Source organism: Etheostoma cragini, chromosome 7 (assembly GCF_013103735.1).
Source record: "Etheostoma cragini isolate CJK2018 chromosome 7, CSU_Ecrag_1.0, whole genome shotgun sequence".
In the NCBI taxonomy this organism is placed as follows: Eukaryota; Metazoa; Chordata; class Actinopteri; order Perciformes; family Percidae; genus Etheostoma; species Etheostoma cragini.
Genome location: NC_048413.1, coordinates 12,143,882 through 12,164,975, shown reverse-complemented (window position 1 = coordinate 12,164,975; position 21,094 = coordinate 12,143,882). Strand labels below are relative to the sequence as shown.

Below are 21,094 nucleotides of genomic sequence, written 5' to 3'. Positions count from 1 at the left end.
GTTAAAGCAAAAAACGATGCCCCTAATAAGTAAGACAAGCTAATTTAATGCTGTTACGACGGACATATACACACATCCAAATGCACAGAATCAACCTCTCTGATCTTCCTGCCTGTTTGATAGGCTGTGTGATCAGCTCATCGATGTTCCTTTGTTTCAGCACGGCACAGCTCACTAACAACATCTTAGGAAGAGAAAAGGCATCATATTATTATATGTTTCCCACATAAGTGCAGTGGATGTGTTTGGTGTCCGGAGATGAAGTTGATTGGATTTTTAGATGCACAGAAGAAAAATACACGTAATGGCATAATTAAACCTCTGCCCATGTTTGAGAATATACAGTACTTGTATATCATAGTGGTGGATGACAGGAAGATTTATAACTCAAAGCATGTTCCGTTCCCCTTGTCCTGAACTAATTAAGGGAATCAGCACCCATGTGAGGATTAACACGGTATGGAGCATACATAGTGTGCAGTGCCATGTGGGCTGCCGATGGGATTCACACATAAAGAAGAGAAATGTTTTGTAATTGGTTATGTAGGATGTATTTTATGTAAGTGCAAAGGGAGAGCAAAATGCTAATGCTATTTTAGTACTTTCCTCCAAGGACACACCAGAGTGGAAAGCCTTGTGTTAAAGGATCAGTGTGTGTGAATACAAGAGTGAGTGTTTGCTTACGTGTGCCTGTGTGTATACGTTTAAAAACAAAGAAAAGATAGAAAATAGGGTTTTGAGGGTCTTCACGGGTGAGAGGCATGCGGGGGACTGACGCTAATAAAATGAAGTGATGAGACAGATAAAGTGCAGTGATGCAGCAGAGAGGAAATGGATTTGGAGGAATATAATGGAAAATGAGAGGGAACTGAGGGAACTTGGAGGAGATGAAGATTAATGGAAACCGTCAGCAGAAGAGATAAAAAGGAGTAAGTGACAGACAGATGTGTCAACAGAGAGTGAGATGAGAGGTGGCAGCGCGAGAGGAGAAGAAGGGGAGAGGAGGAGAGTGACTGAAAGTATGGTGGGGTGGTGAGAATGGCAGAAATGAAGTCTGGAGTGGAGTCTCAGTGGACCAGCATATGTCCATATGGTTAGTTCAACTTCATTATTGGCCCGTCAGTACAGAGCAACCCAGTCTCACGGCGGTTAGTGATGGCTTCACAAAAAGAAATTCATTAGATCGTGATACTATCACGATATTTTGGAAATGTTCGTAATTTTTACTTTTTTCAAACTAATGTATTTTAATAGGAAGCATCTTTCCCGGTTACAGAAAGATTCTTTCTGCCAGTCAGGTTGCAGCAAAGAAGCTGTTTGAAGCTTTGCTATTATTGGTGGACTTTTTTTTTTTTAGCCCATTTTTTTTAGTTATTATTTTGGTCTATTTTGGCAAGAGAAGCTGGATTGCTTTGTTGTTTTAATGATATTTTAAAAACTATAACGCTACATCTATCAACATTTATTTTGATGTTATCATGTAATGCATTTCTTTATTTTTAATAATAGTACTTATTACTTACTTACTTATTACAGGTGAAATAATCCTGTAAGACAGAAAACTACAATATTGGCCGAGCGGGGCGCATGCAAATCCCATATCCCACAATGCAATGCAGGCATTTATAGCAGAGAATCTGACAGCGATCGGTGGGTCTTTAACGACAATATTGCTTCAGTGTCCTACATATTTAATCAGTGGTTGTGTCACCATTAACAACACGTTGCTCAGTTTTTTTCCAGTAAGTTGTGCACCGTAATAACGTTTAAAAAAATCAGCTGAAGACTCCGTAAGTGATGAAATAATTTCCCCTCGGTTGATAGGAAAGATACAAATACATAACATTCGCAATAAAGTCCTCCTCATCCCGTCCCCTCCCTTCTGTGCTTCTGTGCACACCCCCCCCCCAACCCCCACCCCCAAATCCTTCTTGTCAGTTATTGGCTGGAACGCTGGAACACTGTTTGTGTATGCTTTGTGGTGCGGGTGGGCACAGTTTGTTTGTTGTTGCTGTTTGTAGACCCTGGGCTTCCTCCAAACATGGATAATATTATAATCATGTATACAGGGACATGATAAATAAGTAGTTTACTATATGCTCCATACACTGCAAATGTCATGTCTCAAATATAATATAAAACAATTTGTAATCTGATTCTTTGATGCCTGAAAGAAAGTAATTTAAAAATTAAGTAGTACTCAGGGTTATGAGTCAACATGGGTGTTGGGTATGGGAGGTGAAATTAGATGTGGAGTTAAAGAGAGTGACAGAGAGTAGGGACATGGTAATGCTGTAACATGTAAACACATGTATGCACACACGCAGCACACACACACACACACACACACACACACACACACACACACTTATATAAAGCTTATGCATTCATACAGTACAAGAAAGGCTCCCACTGATTTAGATTTAGTTGTATAAAAGCGTAATAGGGCAGGATGCTTCTTGTCTTCTGATAAGACCCATCTGCACTCCCACAAAAGCAAACAAACCAAAAGCTTTGTAAGATGATGCATGTAGACTGGCAATTAAAATGTTTAATATACGGTTCATCAAGCATCAAATCTCTAATCGGAAGTGCAATTACAAAGAATGTTGCTAAATATTAGAAAGCCATATCAATACACGTCCATGTCTGTGTGGGCAAAGATCTTTGGCGTAGCCCAGAGGTTTTCCAACTGTGAGGAGGGAGAGACATGAGGCAAAGATACTGCCAGAAGTAAAAGGGACCAGTGCATACTGATGTTTTGAATAAAAGCTTTTGCAGTTTAGCCCGCCAATTTGCATCAAACATTGCTCTCCTTCTCTGAGTCATAACCACATAAAACACATATTTTTTAGATTCAGTGTGACTTACATTTCCGGAGGATAATATTTTCTCAGATGTCCATCCCGAATATATGAATAGATCTGCTTAGACATCCTGACAACTGAAAACAAAAAAACCCTAATCTAGACTCTCTGGAGACTCAAAATTGATCTAAGAGTAAAAGTCTTAGGACCTGTCAGATCAGATAGTATACAAGCCTAGCTGCGACATCTCCATGGAACTGTTTTAACTGTTTTTCCAAAGTGCCCAAAGGATGATATAAACTCCACTCTAGTTTGTGGCAGTCTTATTTGTGTCTGGAACATCTCTGACCGCAGGATCTCTAGTCTTAGCTAAAGCCCAAATGTCATACTACATTATGTGAAAACATTTGAACTGTCTCTTTGAATGTGAAGGTTTTTTAACTCACTCACCCCACAGGTACTGTACAGCATTTTGAGTTTGCCTTTCTCACCCTAGGATAAACATCCCTTTTTTGGACTGATCTGGTGAATACAGAGGAATTATTGTCCAAAACATTTGGTAGATAAAAATCAAAAGTATCACACAGCAATAATCAACAACCAGACCTTATTACCAGCCTCCCGTCCCTTCTTTTCACACTCAGGAGGAAGAAGTAAAGAAGTGCTTCAGCTGACATTACCGGTGGGAAACCTAATGTGCAAGTGTGTCAGTGTCACGCCACAGCAGGAGGCATCACAGCCAGCACTACTACAAATACTTCACTTCAGGCATCACAGGACCGAAAGCTGCCAGACATGTATGTCATTGATACATTTGGCGCCTGTGATTGCACTTTGTCTGTTACCAGGAGGCAGAATGCATTTCCCCTGTGGCATCATTACATGATCAGAATTGCTGTCAGACCTTCCCCTGATACCTTCCTATGTGAGCCCCTTAATCACAGATTGAATGATACTCTACACCTTATAGTACACATCACAAGAAAGACTGAACCTTCCTGTGGCTAGAGAGCTGAAAGACATAAAAAGAGACTCTTTTCACAATTTTTTTGATTTGTTGTAGCAGCTAATGCCAAAAACAATAACTTCAAATGACAAAGCCCTCTAGCAGCAGTAGCAAATAATGTCTGGAGCAAAGAAGGAAGTAGTGTGACATGGTTACTTTATAGAGTGCATTTCATGTAGCTTTTTTTACATACTCAAAGTTGCTTTAAAGATTAAGACACAATTTCCATTCGACAATGTTCATATAAAGGGCTCACAAAAGGGAACAACAAATAAGTATTTATAATAGTTGGGGGTCTAGTTACCCCAGAATAGGTGACTGTGTACAGGGTACAGGGCACCGCAAGGTGCCGGTCATTTCGGCGAGATTACGGTAAGATTTAGGCAAGAAAAAGTGAGTGTTATAAGGTGACGAAGTTTAATTACCAATACAACTTGTTAAGTTTAGGTAAAAATTGTCATTTGTATTAAAACACACAAAATGCATTTACTGGTTGAAAGTCTTTTGTTATCCCGTATGTTAACGCCCACCCATCCTCCCCGACCCTCCTCCCTATGCGGCCAGCTGGGTTCTACGTTATACAGTAGCTGTCAATGTGGTGCACACAGCAAAAAGAAAGTGTAAATCATACAAATTACAGTGCTTCACTTTTTGTAGCTTTTCAAATGAACAGTTCAGGTGTGGTAAGAAAAGGTCTGCCCGTCTTAGATGATATTCGGACTGATATATGGACTGAATGAAGAAATAGAATTACATTCACATTGGTTTGTGAATCCTCAATAGGATTCCACAGTGTTACAATACTCGTCCTCGTCATGTTAATACCAAAAGCTAATATTTACAATTTTTAATTCATGTCATGTTTTGCTGGAACCTAAATGCAAGAAAATGTAATTTCATTGAAGCTCCAGCATTTGCAGGCTTTTACTTTTGCATTCAAATCTGTAAGTTGCCTGTTGTGTTGAGTTGGAAGGTTACTGCTTTGCCAGACACAAAATCAAATTAGACTAATATCCTGTGTGTGAGTGGGAGGCGCATTCTTAAATTGGGAGATAGGATCTTAATGTTTAAGACAACTGGTAGTGCAATTTTGTCCAATATAGCATGCAGAACGGCGGAGCAACTTATTGTTTGTTTTTAAGATGTATACCCATGGGCAACGAAAGACCATTCTTAGGTTCATGAAAAGACAGAATGCAGGGGATATTTTTAAGTGAGACAAAACATTCGACCAAGTATAACAAGAAAACAAAGGCCAATCCATGAAACTGAGAAAAATATTATGTACAATCAGTGATAATGACTGAATACATTTTGTCAGGGTTTGCTGCCTGTGTACACAAGGAACTTGGTATTTATCAAATGTACACATGCACAGCTGTGTTAACATAGCAAGGTCAATCATTATCTGCTTCATCTGAGTACATTTTAGCTCTCTCAATAAAATATACTGACAATGCAGACATTGAATTGCATTGAATTGGATTATTGTCCTTCTCCAGCTATTAGAGTGCTGGTATTTATGCACTGTTCTTTTAATGACGGCTGTTTGTTTTCAGTTTTTGACCAACAGTCAACTTAGGTTATGTGTAACCATGACCGCAACTGATTAACAAAGTGCTCTTTCAACCCAAACCATAACTGTTCCCTAATAGTTTTGTTTTGCGGTTTAAACCCTAATTAGCACATGTTTTAAATGGCCACAATCAGACAACTTCTGTTATATCATATTGGTATAAAAACAATGACAAGCAAGTACAAACACATTTTGACCACTCACCAAAAATCTATAATGTGACCAGCTGATCCTGGCACTGAATGAGAGAAACTGATTTAATTAGCCATTTTCTCTCACCACTCTGCCTGCCATTCATGTTTTTCTCTTTTGTTCTGCAGGTACTGGAAGTGTAGGTGAAGCTGGGAGGGCCGTCCGGGCGAGGCTTACAGAATGCATAAAGGAGTGCCCTCCTGAACATCTCACTCTCAGCTGGGCCCGTTGCATCCAACAACACGTCTTGTGTTTGGTTTGCTGCACCATCCAACGCGCATCACACCATATATTCACCCATCCACACACTTCAAACATGACTGATGTCTTTCACATTAACACACCCCACCATTAAGCTTATGTTTAGTTTAAATAAACTACCGTTTGACTAATATATGTGTGTGTTACCTCCAGTTTGTTGCCATGCTCAAGCCAGGCAGTAAATCCATGTAAATATTAATATTAATATTATTATATTATTATATTAATCTACACAATGCAAAGCATTCCCGATTATTGTGCAGACACAAAGTTAAAAATAGTTTTAGCTTTTTCACCATGCCAAAACCCTTAAACAGTTGATAAAAGAGGCAGCTTCTATAACATCTTTTACCATCTTTTCACATCAGTAGAAACACCAGTTAAGCTTGAACGCTGATCACACTAATTCATGATTGATATTAACTCAGCTTAGCTGCTGCAGTGCCGCTCACATCACCACAGTCTTCCCCATTATAAAATCTTGCTCTACCGCAGACCTTGCAGAGCATCAATGAAAATGATGTTCAGCAGGGACTTCTTGTCAAGGTGTATCAGCCATCAGTTTGGTGAGTGTATCTTTTGGAGATTCAATTTTCATTTCATAAACAGGTAACCAAAAAACGAAGGATTATTTGATTTTTGTTTGAAAATACAAAATTTTTATTTGAAATACAATCCGTTTTTTTCTTTTCACGGTCAAATAGGATGAGATATATTTAAAAATATGCTTTGATATTAATTTTATATTTCATATAACAAAATATTAAAAACACTGAATTTTCATATTCAGAGACCGGATTTTGTAATAATCCAATACAACAGCGCCAGTTTACCAGTGTTGCTTTCAGCACAGGCTAAAATGACTTTAAAACATAGATTATTAATATTAATATCTACAGACTAGGCTTTGGAACCCTACTGTGACGATGCTTGAGGGGACTTTTTTTTCAAAATGCCACATTCATTTAGTTCCCTCTCACTGCCTCCCTCCGACTCTCCATGTTGCATAACGCTCTCTAGTTTCAACTTTGACTTGATTTTCTATTTCATTTGTCACATGTTCTGTTGCAATTTGTGGGAAATTGACTCCTTTTTTTCTCTCAAAACGCTTGTACTATCCCCCCCCCCCGCCCGCTGCGAGACAACTTTGCAGCGATAAGGATCGATACCAGCTCAGGAAAAAATAGACTTCAGTTCACAACGGTTGCCTTGGAATTTACAACCTCCAGTCCCAAAAATAAAAAAGAGCCTTTTTTTCATTTCTGTTTTCTAGTGATTTTATTTTTTGTTATATGAAATAGAAAATGAAAATCCAAGCCTATTTTACATTTCTCTCATGCTCTTTTGACCATGAAAAGGAAAAAAACGCTGTGTATTTCAATTTTGTATTTTAAACCAAAAATCAAACAACCATTTGTTTTTTGTTTTTTAATACCTGTTTATGAAAGGAAAATTGAATGACCAAATGATACACTGACTCATTTCCATCTCAACTACACCTGAATCTGCAGGGCTAATGCAGCAGGCCAGGTGTGCAAGAGTAAAGCGAGTGGAAAAGGTGTCGAGCAGAAACAGAAATCACAGCAGATAGTTTTTCTTAATACATGTTCAATAAATGAAATAGGAAAAACAAGTTTTCTCTCCTCAGTTGGTTCAAGGTCATAGATGTTGTTGAATTGCCAATTTGGTTAAGTTAGTACATTATTTAAGGTCATATTGCACTAAAGTCTATTATATCATACTAATGGTTAAACTTCTCATAATAGATTATTGATTTAACCACCCAACCACATTACGGAAAATACAGGGAGTCATGGTACATTTTCATTGATATTTGCAAGTTGTCACCTGTTTCCACTGAATATGCAAACATACATCAAAAGTCTTGTTTTAGAGATGCAGAAAAGTGTGACAAAACCAATTAGAGCTTAAAGAGCAATGTGCAGGTTGGACACCCATGTACAGCATGGTGTATATTAATGAAAAACAACTAGATTTTCAAAACTGTAGGAATATATAACTGCCATAAAAGATATTTCGAGATAAAAATGTGATAAAATAACTTCTGCATCTATAAATCACTGACCAGAAATCCTACAGGCCAACAGGCTGCACTAAAACACTTTTCCCGTTTCGGTCCCCCTACAAGTTGGAAGTGGAATTTTCTATAACATTACGTCACATTACATTACATATGGCGGGAGAAGTGCTTTAGTGTTGCTGTAAAATCTAGGCCAGCCTGCTTAGAGATACAGTTTTTGTGTGTGTTTGTGTGTGTGTATCTAGTACTTAATGTAAAAAAACACAGATAGGCGAAGGGGGTTGCCCGCAAGCAGCGGTTGCAGGGGCAACCACGTCAACTGATGATAGGCTGATCCCCACCTCAATACATATTGCTTTTAATATATGACATCTCCTTAAAGGATAATTGTTCAAGTCTGTCTTTAAACAATAGTCAGGTGCCCATATAAACATTGAAATTCAAACATATTTTACTCGCTGTCATCATTTATCCTGTTTGTATTGGCCAAAAATCCAACAAAAAGATCCCTACCTAATAAGGCTTTAGTGATTAAAACCCACAGGCCTTGTTCTGTGAAAGAAAACACATTCCAAAGTTTATCTGAAACTAATTTGGCTTCAAACAATAATTTAGACCAATAAAGTGGGTATTATGCAAAGCTAGTTTAGTCCAAAAATCCCTCTCTGTTTTACCATCCCTCCGCTGCAGCGGAATACAAAAGCATCAGCCATGTTTCTATCCACATGGTTTTATCCGAATTAAGTGATATCGAATGAAAAGCGCCTTAAGGACGCAGTAAAATGTAATGAAATTTAATGATTACGTCCGGTCTTATCAGATTTTTATCTTGATTGATATACAACTTATGTGATAAACGCTGATGGAAACGTTATTTGCAGAATAAATAATGAATTTCAATTAAGTTTTAAGTCACTTTATGGTTGCCACCTGCCACAAAATGAAGAAGAAGAAGTTTTAGTTAATTTAGTTAATTCTAAAACAGACCTGAGGATGTGTTGACAGTTTCGTTATTCAGTGAAATGTCTTAATAAGTTTGGGATGGATTGCCATGAGATGCTTGATTTATACTTGTGCGTTATCATGTACTTACGGCAGCTGCTTTTGAAGTTATGTAGTAGGCTTTGCTGTAGCCATGTGTCTCCTCCAAAATGTAACGACAAATCAGGGCTACAGCGGTGTGACAGAGAGAACACGTTGCAACTGCAGGAAACGTGATTAGTGAGCATGGGCATCGTCTCTTCAGTAATACATTGAGGAATATTGAGCGCATACTGTTTGGCCATGTTTTACAGTAACAATGAAAACCCATTAAAGAAAAGAAACAGAAAAGTTGTTGGCTATTCATTTATAGAATCCGGAATTGTATTTATTTATCATTCCATTTTATCCCAGAAGAAATCATGTCCCCTTGGGTGTTTAACACTTTTCATACAATCGTCAATATTTTCTAAACAAAAAAAGAATACCAAAAGATGTAAACATTTTTCACAATGACTATAAAACGTCACTGACAACAACAATAATTTTAATAATTACAATGTAACAATTAAAACTACATTGATAATTTTTCTTCAATATATCAACATACACATAGGTAAAACACATCACATTCAGCCTGATTGTGTCTTAGAAACTGGGAAACTGAAAAACCTTTTACATGTACCTATGTATTTCCATTTATGTATGCCAGCGTAATACAGTGCAGTCTAAAATTGCAATCTACTGAGGACATAGCGTTTGCTTTTGAAGAAAAAAAGGAAAATTGGGATTCATACGAAGACTTTGCTTCACAGCTGCAGTCAGATGATTTAGATTCTAGTTGCATCCTCATGATGGCATTTAACTTTATTTATAGCGGATTAGCGCAGACATATTGAGAGTGCGTATATATATGATTTACCACATAATTCAGACTCAGTGTACTCTTCAAGAACTCAGTAACTGCAATAGAAACAATCATAAATACTGCATTTGAAATATTTCTGCTCATGTCACAAATGGGATTAACTTAGTTGTTTCTGTCATGTTTCCAGGCTGCTTTCTGACAGGTAAAACTGAGAGAAATGAGAATTACAGGGAGAAAATTAATGAAAGTTAAAAGAGTTTAAATTAGCATGTCTAAAAATAGTGTTGATGCCTTACACTGTACTGGTGACAACAAATATTTCTTGGTGCAAGGGTAAATGATAATTGCATCCATCTCAAGCGGTTTCATGCACATATCCAAGTTTTGACATGTCAGCATTATAATTTCTCTGTAATTAAAGTCACTCGCAGGAAACTGCTCCAAGCTCCAAGCTGCTGTAATGACATAAATGACTTCTGCTACATGGATTTCTAAATATTAAATGCTTCATATATCCACTTCAAAATTAGACAACAAGATCCACAAATACATGCCATGATTCATTGGGAGGTAGAAACAATCACTTTCATAGAAGTTGCATATACAATAACATCATAAATAGATATTTCCCACTTGGGTTATAATTTCCCCAACAACACCGTTGTGGGAAATAGAGTTTAACTGATAATGGTCAACCGTGTAATGTCCATAATATTATGGCTGTGTCATATTAGTAATCTTGATATTAGGATATAAATAATTATGAGGGAAAATATGGGAGCTAAAGGAAAATTGATTCCAGCTGCAGGGAGGTAAGCCACAAACCTGGAACCTGTTTTGCACTAAATCCCTGTAATAAGAAACAATAATGAGAAACAATGGAAACCCTTTCAAAGCCACAGTCAGAAGCTCACACAACAAAGAAATTAAACTCGCCCCCCAGCCCACTGCAACACGCGATTATAAATTATGCATAGATGGATGAATGGGGAACCCCCCCCCCCCCCATTTTAAGACACTAAAATGGTTTGTCCATCCCCTATTTACACATTAAGGGCTTATATTCAAGATATTGAAGATGACATCTAATATAAATATATATGTGCATATGAGTAAAGTCAGTGGAGATGACCCAGGTAGGAATGGCTAGTATGTGCAGAGTTTGTACCTTCAGTAACACAGAATAGAAAAAAGAGACATCAAAAATAGATTTTCAGTTATGTTTCCTGGTTTGTACATGCATCTTCATCTAAGAGAGTTAATGCAGCTGAACACAGTCCGCCAAGCACAGGACTGGAAGCCAAGTCTTTGATATGTATGTTCTTTGGTAACCTGCAAATTGGCAGAAAAATACCAGTGTCCAAAACAACATTTAGGCTTTGACAGTGAGTGAGTGTAAAGTTGACTGCAACCCTTGGTTCCAGCATGACACTTGCATTTCACAAATCCTTGAGCTGTTCCTCTTAAATCTTATATAGCCAACATGAAACCAGCAACATCTTTCAAGTATAATTGTATAGTTTTTCCTGGGCAAAAAAATGCATCATGCCCGGTTATAAGCTACTTATGTTCAACCTGGAAGCTGTTAAGCAAGAACCAGTAATGAGCTGCTACCCTGTACATCCATGAAGTTGTATACAATAGAGTTGTTAGTTGCATAGACAAAAACAGCTTTTTCTCTGGCAACCTGATTAGAATTGTTGACAGTATGCGTCAGTGAAACAGCCTGTAGTTGCAAGTGGTGCAGTAAGACTTTCACACATGTGTAAGCAAAGGGTTTAAATGGTTAGAGGCCCACGGAAAGCCTGGGACTTTCTTTTAACCATACCTTATGGTAATCCTCAGGTCAAGGATTTACACTTGAACCTCTGGGTTATGGTCAGCAGAATGCTCACAGCAAATGATCTATTTAATTTAATTGGATGCTAAATAACAATAACAATGGTTGTTATTGAAACCACAATTCATTCTATATCTGTGTCCGTGCCCTGCAGAGTGGTTGGTTTGCTTTAACATAAATAGGCAGTGCTATACCCTGCCTGTATCTACACCCGCTGCTGCAAAAACGAGGCAAGGAGAATCATTAAAGATGTTAAGTTGAGGGCTGTAAGAGATATCAGATAAGCCAGGCCAGCACTGAGAGGTTTAGGAAGAGCTTCTACCCTCAGGCCACCAAAATGCTAAATTAGGACACAATTTAAGACCCCACACCCCAAGAAAACAAACATATATATTTATTTATATTCTATCTACTCTATTTAATGCAAAAAGTGAAGCAACTGGCAGGATTACATTTCACTGGAACTATAATAATTGTAGCTAATATGATTACATGTGACAAACAGAATTGATTGATTGATCTTTTTTTTTTAAAGGCTAACCATAAAGTTTTGAGTAGCTTTGCTCTAAACTGTGGTTTAGTAAAGCCTTTGCTAAGGTTTTGGAGGTGGATAGCTCCCATTCAGAGTGTGAAACAACTGTCACATTGCAGTGGGATACATAGGTGGTGTGGTGTTCATCAAGTAGCGGTAAGATAAAGAAATACCAAGCCAGTATCATATTGGACAAATCTGCACTTCCTGATTTGTGTCCAGTGCAAATGCAGGAGGTACTTGTTTAGTGTTTTTTTGTGTTTACGTCACTTAACCATACCAAGTTTATTTTCTATAGCCACTATCTTTTCCTAAACTTTAACACTATAATTAACCAGATATTACAGGAATAGTTTTTGAAACACTGACAGTGGATGTAAAATAAATTGGCACATTCACATTGAACATAATGACAACGTCCAGGGGTTTTATCGTCCAGGGACGATAGGGTTGTAAAATATGATCCCGAAAGGCTGGTTTAAGTAAAAGATCCATGAGTATTAAAGCTTATTTGGCATTTAAACACCACACAGCAATTTACAATACTATGAAATAGGATAACTCCAGAAAGTTATCATGGCAGCAATTGTGTTGACTTTGTCCCCTGTCTCATTGAGGTAAACAGTAGAAAGGTTACTATGAAGGTGTTTGCAAGGTTCAAAATTTTTTGCCATGGCGCTGTGTATTTTTGCTACAGCTCTCTGTGTCAATGCAGTGGCCTCATTGAAATGAATGATGGGGGCAGCATCAGTCCATGCAGTGCTAATGTCAATCTAAATTTAGCCAAAACCCACAGCTGAGAAGAGAGCTGTACACTGTAAACTGAAATAACAAAGCTTAGCTTACCTCAGGGCAAAGTGTTGTGAGAAAAGTGCAAGTAGTCTATTGATTCAGGTGGCGTGGGTGGTTTAGTATCAATTTCTTAAAAAAGCAGTCACTGTTATACAAATATTCCATCCTTCAATTAAAATATAAAATAGCAACAAGTACAGTACAATAGAAGTGTCCTAAGATGTGCATGAAAGTTAATTTCCCCTCTTTTGTTGTAATGGCATATAGAATAGGTTCAAACATGTCCATTTCAGTTCTTTTTTGTTGTTTATGTGTCAGACCCAAAATAATTTGCTGATACTCTGATATTCTCAGGAGCTGTCTTGTCTTGTCGCCATAAATGCTTACAGAGGCAAATTACACACACAAACAGACAGTCTAAATAAACCACACAATTTTTTTTTTCTCCCGCTGTCACACACACACACACACACACACACACACACACACACACACACACACACACACACACACACACACACACACACACACACACACACACACACACACAGGTCACTAAAGGTTAGCTGACCTGTTTAAAAGGAGCATTCCAGTTTATTCCTGTTTTGGGATACATTTTCATAGGTTTGGACATCATTCTTGTTGGTGCTAATTACACACTGACCAGGTAAACTAATGCAATCTGGGATAGCAACAACATTACTAAAGAGTAGTATGATGCAAGTTTGAAAATACGTCTCCAGATGTGTCCCCTGTAAACATCCATTACAGTTTACAGACAGACTTCCTGGCAATTTTGACCTATATTTGCCATGATTACGCACACAGCTTTCCTCTGCACAGAAAGATTGGAACTAGCAATAAAGTATTTACTATTCATGAAAAGAATATTGGCTTGTATACAACCCATTTGTTCCTTGCCCTGTCTGACTTTGTTCTATCACAGTTTTCCAGATCTCAGAAATTACGTGCCCTATTTTTGTCTTTATTTGTACAAAACTCTGACATTTACAGTAAATATTATCCAGCACACTGTATGTTCCTATGCAACATATATTTGGCACATTTTAAAGTTGTAGCTTATTTTAGCTGATTGGTCTCCCAGATTCTGTGTTTTATCCTCAAACAGGTTTTGCATCTATCTTGAATATCTTGTCCCAGATATGACGAGGAGTGGCATGCCAGGCCTCAACAACCCTCTCTCCTTAGGTCGGATCAACCTGTCATGAAGGGCATCCAGGAATGGTATGAGGTGCACGGTGTTGTATGGGCCAATAGTGGGGACATGGCATAGGACACCATCATTGGAGATGGCAGCGGATATGGTTATGTGGGCACCCCTCTGTCCTGGAACTGTGATAGTGGCCCTGTACCCAATGAGATTCCATCCACGTCGCCTCACTTTACAGAGACTGAAGCCGGCTATATCAACATAAATGAAGACAGGATGTGCCCCCTCAGCTTCAAGCTCCATTCTTCTCTAAGTAAAAAAAGGCAAAATTACAATGAAAAGTGACTCAAGCTGACTCTAACCACCGGATATTACAAGGCATCACAGTATACTGTAGTAATGTTTCCTTACCTCCACATATTGGCATCCGGCCTCCTTCACAAGAGATCCTTTGAAATGGGACTGTGCAGAGCAGCTTCCTGGCCATATGGTTCCTTCTTAAAATGCGGTCAACGTTGTTGATGTTTCCAAACATGCCCTGATCTGAAATCACTGCTGCCCTGATTTAACGCAGCCTATGGCATTGTTTGCCATAACCATGTTCACAACGGCTGCCTCCTGCTCAGCACTAAACATTCAGCCTCTACCACCAGAGAATGATAGCCTTTGGAGACCAAAAAGAATACATGTAATGGGAATGAGGGAACAATAACATAAAGTTTATCACTGAAGATATTTCTGTACACTCTACAGCAACATTACCTGTTTTTCTGTCAAACAATTCTGACAATGGATGCAACAGTGTTTCTGTTCAGAACAGGTTGGACTCTTTGTCCAGCCTCTCTAAGTGAAAGACCATGATTGATGACTGATCAATACAGTTACACTTGCCCGGATTTCATTAGAAACCTAAGCTCTTCCAACTACACCTCCACCTCCCACTCCTCTTCCTCTGACCCCTCTACCTCGTCCTCTCACTCTCATCAGCCCTAGACCTCTTCCATCCATGTTGATAAAGTACAACACAGATGCTGCACCTTTTTAAGGAATGCAGACTGATTGCTAAATGAAGATTGTTATTGATTGGAGTGTCAAACAGGTGCTTAAGTAATTTCGTACTGATGTAGGTCTCTATCTATCTAAAACAATAGAGTTTGAATGACATCCGTTATAACTGTTCTGCAAAAAGGGTGGGCAAAGTGTGTCAATCTAATGAGAAAGGGTTAACACATTTCTAAGAGGTGTCTTCCACTCTGCTGAGACTGCGATGATGAGCACCGGTGGATCCCAGTTTCTTTAAGCAGGTCAATCAAAAAAAACTGTAAACACATCATGAACTACAGTAGTCGTGACGAATACATAAAAGCTCAATGTTGATCAGTCAAGGTGATCGGATAGTTATTGAAGTGCGTTATTTTGACCTGATTAAATATTGTGGTTGCATGTTGGCTGTTCAGCTCACTTATCCTTCTCTATTGGTTTCTAACTTTTTTGCCTTTTTTTGGCAAGATCACCATTTTGGAGTTCTTAACTTTGACTTTTAAAGTTTTAAACTCTTTTCCTTCATTCAATGGTTATCTTTTTGTTTTTCACAAAAAGAAAAGGAAAAACTGTTTTTCCTTGCAGTTAATGTCCTTTGACCTTCATTCTTGCTGTCTTTTTCTCCCTTACTCCTCTTTTTATTTGCCTTCCCACTGTCGGACTTTGTTTGTTCCCTAAAGGAAGTCACTCTGCAACTCATTGGAGAGCTGACTAACAGCAACCCTTAAATTGTATTGATCCTTTAAAAGTCTGCTGGGGGCTGTATTTTGTAAAGTTTTCTCTGGTACTATAACTGTTTCAGGGTAAGGACAGTCTCTGCAGGTCCGGTGGTTCTCCGGTAGCCCATTTGAGAACCTGGATTTCCTGCAAGTTCCCTTCTGTACAAAGCTGTCCTGACACAGACAGCCACAGAGTGTCGTCCTGCACTTGGCCACATCCTGACACAGGGACTTGCGGAAGTTGGGCTTGAAGACCAGATAGATAATAGGGTTGTAAAGGGTGGAGGACTTGGCAAAGATAGCTGCAAGAGCAAAAGCCATGGGTGGTACAGTTGTTGGGTTACCAAAGGCTGCCCACATGGCCACAATGGCATATGGACTCCATGCTGTCAGGAAACCAATGCAAACTGCCACTGAAATCTGTAAAAACACAAAACATATAAAATAAATTTGTCTTATTAAAATAGGTCTATACATATATCTGTTAGAAAATGAACGTAGGCATTTACCTTAATGATAAATGCCTGTGCATTGGGGATTTTGTTCTGTGGGGACATGTGCTGCTGCACTGCCTGCTGGGAGCCCTGGACGGTCAGCAGAATGAATGTGTAGGACAGAAAGATGACAGTGCAGGGCACAATGTAGCAGAAGAAAAAGAGGCAGAGGATGTAGCTCATAGCTGCAGAGTCTTGGCTTGGAGAATGCCAGTTGATGCAGCATGCTGTACCGTAAGGCTCGGGCCCGTAGTCTCCCCAGCCTGACAGGGGACCTACAGCAAAAATTCCAGAGTAGCACCAGGTCCCAGCAACCAGAAGGCATGCGTGGCAGTAGGAGAACTTGTTACCTGAGGAAAAACACAGCAGGGTAGAGACAGAGAAAGAGGAGGGAGAGTGGCGGGTGATTACTGACAGATGAGGAAGGACACAGCATAGCATAGTAACAAAATGCTACTAAAGCACATTAAGTCTGGTTACCTAATGCTGATAACAGGCAATGATTAAGGAGTAGAAAGAGGAGGACAGAAGGAGGAGGAAGCGGGATGATATCGTACAATAACATGAACACTTTTATGGGAAATTCCCCTCAGATGAATAAATATGTTGTTTACTGTAACAAGACCATGGATACAAGTTAAGATTTTTTTCATACCAACCAATGCTTTATTTTAATGTGACCTCAGGCATGTTCAGACAAGAGATTCCACAGCTCACGTGAATGCACGTGACGATTAACGATTTTCCTAATGTCAGGAACCCAAACATATGATTCTTTGTGTGTGGAGAGTAGCTGCTCTGCATAATTTCTTAAAGGGCCGAAGACAAGAAATTTGAGATGTGCACACAAGACCTAATATTAGAAAATACGATCACAACTATTTTTCAGTATTTGGCTGTTCATTTTCTGCATACAGGGATCAGAATGGAAGTTATGTTTGGATTGTAATGTGTGATTTTTTTCTGTGAGTAATTTTATTCTAATTACAGTATCTTCACTTACCTCCACTATATTTTGCATTCACTAAATAGAGTAATAATGATGATATTATATTGACTCCATTCATCACTTCTCTAGGTGATAATGTGGCACATAAAATCTATAGTCAATAGCCATTTTTTCAGTGGGCATACCTTGTGTTTGTACAGTCCAATTTCTAATTTCCATGTATCAAAAGTTATATCAAAGCTATAGTTTCTGTTGCCCCCATGAGGAATTCTAAGTTATCACAACGCAACTGTTGGTGCAGCCGCATGAAGCAAAACTTCGGTGATGGCGTACCACCCCCACCCCCCCTCCAAGCAGTTGCTTAGAGCGTTTATCCCATCAAATCATGGAGGATTAAAAAAACACATGGTCTTTTCAAAAGAGGTTATTATTATCTTTTAATTTGTATGCAACAGAAATGCGGTCAGTCCGTCTTCACTTTCTTTCTTTTTTAGGTGTTTTCTTAGCAGTTCAATCACTAACTGAAGCATTTTACGGGCGCTTTTTGGGGATTTCAGCCATGCCTTCACCTGTTGCAGCAGTCTTCTTCGTCTCCAAAGCTGAACTCTGTTGTTGTCGTTTTTCAGATGTGATGTAAAATGCATTGAGCATGCTGCTGCTTGCAAAAATTGCAATAGTTTTGTGGAGCTGATATGCTTAATAAGCGTTGTGTCATCTCATTTGGCAATTGCTTGTGACGGAAGCGCACTATAGCTATACATGTAACTATATTACGTTTGGTAGACATTTGTTTATGGCACAATTAGAGGTGGAGCACTCACTTGTCATTAGACTCATGTGAATAAGGGGATCCATGGGAAACACTGAACTGTCTACTGTAATTGATTTAGACAAGGGTTTCTTTAGTGTGGAATCAGTAAGAAGGAGAACACAAGGAGCCTTATCTACAATACAACACAGCCTCTTCAGTTGGATGTCAGCCCCTCTTACCCTTAAAGCTGAGGGTGAAGGGTGGTGATTAGGCCCTGTGGCATTTGCTGAACTGTGTGGTGCTTGGGAAGGGGGCTGGTTAGCCATTACAGATGGCTTTTGTCTGATGTGAGGCTGATCACTATGTTAGGATTCAACCTGAGCTCGTTTTTCACGTCACTGAACTCAATTTTAAACAAAAGCCTACAAGCATGTGTTCTGACATTTTATTTAGGGATGTACCAAACCTTTTTCCTCCTGATTCCGATTCCAATATCTCAACTAAGGGAATTAAATGGTACTGACTACTAATCCAATACCATCTCTCCCTTTTGTCCCCAAATGTAAAATCTATTTACCAATTTACAAGTCCTGCCATATATTGTGAGTGATGTCGGATTTGACTGTGATTGAGACCCATTAAGGCTCAATGGTGCCAACTCAACTCATTTCTGGTGCCAGTACTTTTTTCAATTTCATTTTCAACTGCAGATGGTACCCCTTCTGTATAGGCCGGATTTGTAGCTTATCATTAAAACAACGGTAGCGGAACTGCCGTGATCCTCTTCAGTGTGATACCACGGATCCTTTCTTTAGCTAACAAAGGAACGTCTGAACTTCGTCAATTGTAAGGCATAGCGTACAGCATAGTTTTTCAGGCTGACAGTTTTTTTTAGATCTTGGTGAAGCGAATAAAATAATTCTGGTTGTTATTGACGGTCGCTTAGCTTTTTAAAATGGCGAGTTTGTGCAGAATGTCCTGTGTCGTGCTAGTGACGATTCTCTTTGACAAATCAGTGGTTTGCACTGTTTTAACCTCACCTATAGCATCAGATGCTATAGGTGAGGTACATTTGGAAAATGTTCCTTGCATGGAAGTCTCATGAAGGTGTAAGTATTTATTCTCATTTGCATTTCCCACTTTTATTAGACTGTTTGTCTGGAAAACAGAGAAGAGCCTATTGGCAGCAATTGTTGAACTTGGAAGTCTGGAATAGACCTCTTTTTCTATTCAGAGGCTGCTGCCTGTGAAGTTGGATGTAGACAAAGGAGCCTACATTAGTTAATGGCATTAAATGTGTAGCATCACATCTATTCAGTCTCCAGCTGCGTTTGATATCTTATCCACGATGGCAACATTTCTTATGCCTTCTGTAACATGCGGCTGTTACATACTATTGTGCTCTTTTTTTCCTTAACTAAATTGGCCATCTTCTGCTCTCTTATTCTTGTTACTGTAATTGTGCTCAGGCATATTTGACCCTGCACATCAGGTATTGTAGACCCCATACAAATCTGTGTCAGATTGGCTCCATTCTGTGTACCCCTGCCATGTGTAAAGCATTTAAATGGGAACATTCCTGGATTCTGCAAGATGCTGACTCTTAAAGAATAAATAATCTACATATCCCTCACAGAATATACAAATTTAGAGAGTTGATAATGATAGTGTTTCTAAGTGAATATACAGTTGTTGGCAACCTATACCAATTTGTATTGCATATTCAATGTTACTGAATTCATTATAATTAATAAATTAGTGATGCTGTGACAAATTAAATTTTCACAGAGAGACCTATTTTAATGCTGTTAAATTTGCAAATTAAGTGTGACAATGAGTCTTGAAGAAAAAAAAAGTAAAAATATAACTTTTAAGGCAATCATGTGATGAATCCTGAATGGCTTCAGTTGCTAAAAAAGTATGCTCATCAGCAATGTGCTGCTGGAAGCTGGTTGTCATTCCAGTCTGCAGAAGGAGCTCACTTGCTCAAGCAATGGAAGACTTGAAAGTTAATGTTAAGTGAATCTGCCTAACTTAAGTGGCCATAAGCAGATACAGTATGCGTCATTGAGCTAAACACTAATCCTCTGCCAGCCTAATCAGTAGATTCCAATTGTGTGTCAAACTAAAGGTCAGTCACAGGTAAATGTGAAAGAAAAAATCACTTTACTTTTCCTTCTATAGGATTTTTTAACCTTTGTGCATAATGTCACTCTGATCTTAGGACTGACAGGTCATAGCTCATTGTGCTGTCCAACAAAAGAAACGTTTTTGTGAGAGTAGGACTTGCAGAAACATAGTAAGCTAAATCTCTATACATAAGAGATCACAAGGCCAACATAGCCTTAGTTCAATTTAAAATAAAAAGCAATTTTTCCTTGGATTAGTCAGGCTCCAAAATCAAGGTTGCAACTGTTGCTGTGGTCCTGCTACATGTCCCGCTATGCCCTGTTACATCCTGATACGCTCAGCTGTGCCTTGTGATGCCGCACTGTGCCCTGCTATGCCATGAACTACTACAACTACTATTTTTTATTTTTTTATTTTTTTTAGTCACTGTTCCATTATCTTTTACTGCAACTGTCATTGCCATTCTTCATTTTAACCCAACCGGCCGTCAGACACCGCCTACCACGAGCCTGGTTCTGTCCGAGGTTTCTTCCCTAAAAGGGAGTTTTTCCTCGCCACTGTCGCACTGTTGCTTGCTCTGGAGGGAACTACTAGAACAGTTGGATCCTTGTAAATTATAGAGTGGGGTCTAGACCTATTCTATCTGTAAAGTGTCTTGAGACAACTCTTGTTATGAATTGATACTATAAATAAAATTGGAATTGAATTGAAATTAAAATGGGAGTACATTATAAGTTCTGGTAAACATCTTCTTATTTACATGTCCTGCTGTTTTAAGAGGTTAAAGCTTCGAACATTAAAATTATTGCAACATGGTGAGTTTTACTTTGTAACAAGCCCTTACAGTGCTGGCCTAACTACAATAATATTACTCTCTAGATTCAAGGTTTGTTGGTTTCATTGAAAAATACAATCTCTTTCATATCAACAAATGATTGTCAAA

At 38.7% G+C, this 21,094-nt stretch overlaps 1 protein-coding gene and 1 long non-coding RNA gene across 2 annotated transcripts in view; both read right to left on the bottom strand.

Annotated features, from left to right (window-relative positions):
- LOC117947508 overlaps positions 1-21,094 on the bottom strand; it is a 1,113,976-nt gene that overhangs the window by 94,136 nt on the left and 998,746 nt on the right. The window contains exon 2 of the long non-coding RNA XR_004657255.1: positions 3,620-3,628. This is a non-coding gene — a long non-coding RNA (uncharacterized LOC117947508). The remainder of the gene's footprint in view (positions 1-3,619; positions 3,629-21,094) is intronic.
- Positions 15,396-21,094, bottom strand: part of opn7b (opsin 7, group member b) — a 30,839-nt gene continuing 25,140 nt past the window's right edge. Inside the window, exons 5-6 of the mRNA XM_034876457.1 lie at positions 16,337-16,671; positions 15,396-16,247 (exon numbers count right to left, since the gene is read on the bottom strand). Coding sequence (XP_034732348.1) covers positions 15,783-16,247; positions 16,337-16,671 — 800 coding nt within the window. The 3' untranslated portion in view covers positions 15,396-15,782. The remainder of the gene's footprint in view (positions 16,248-16,336; positions 16,672-21,094) is intronic.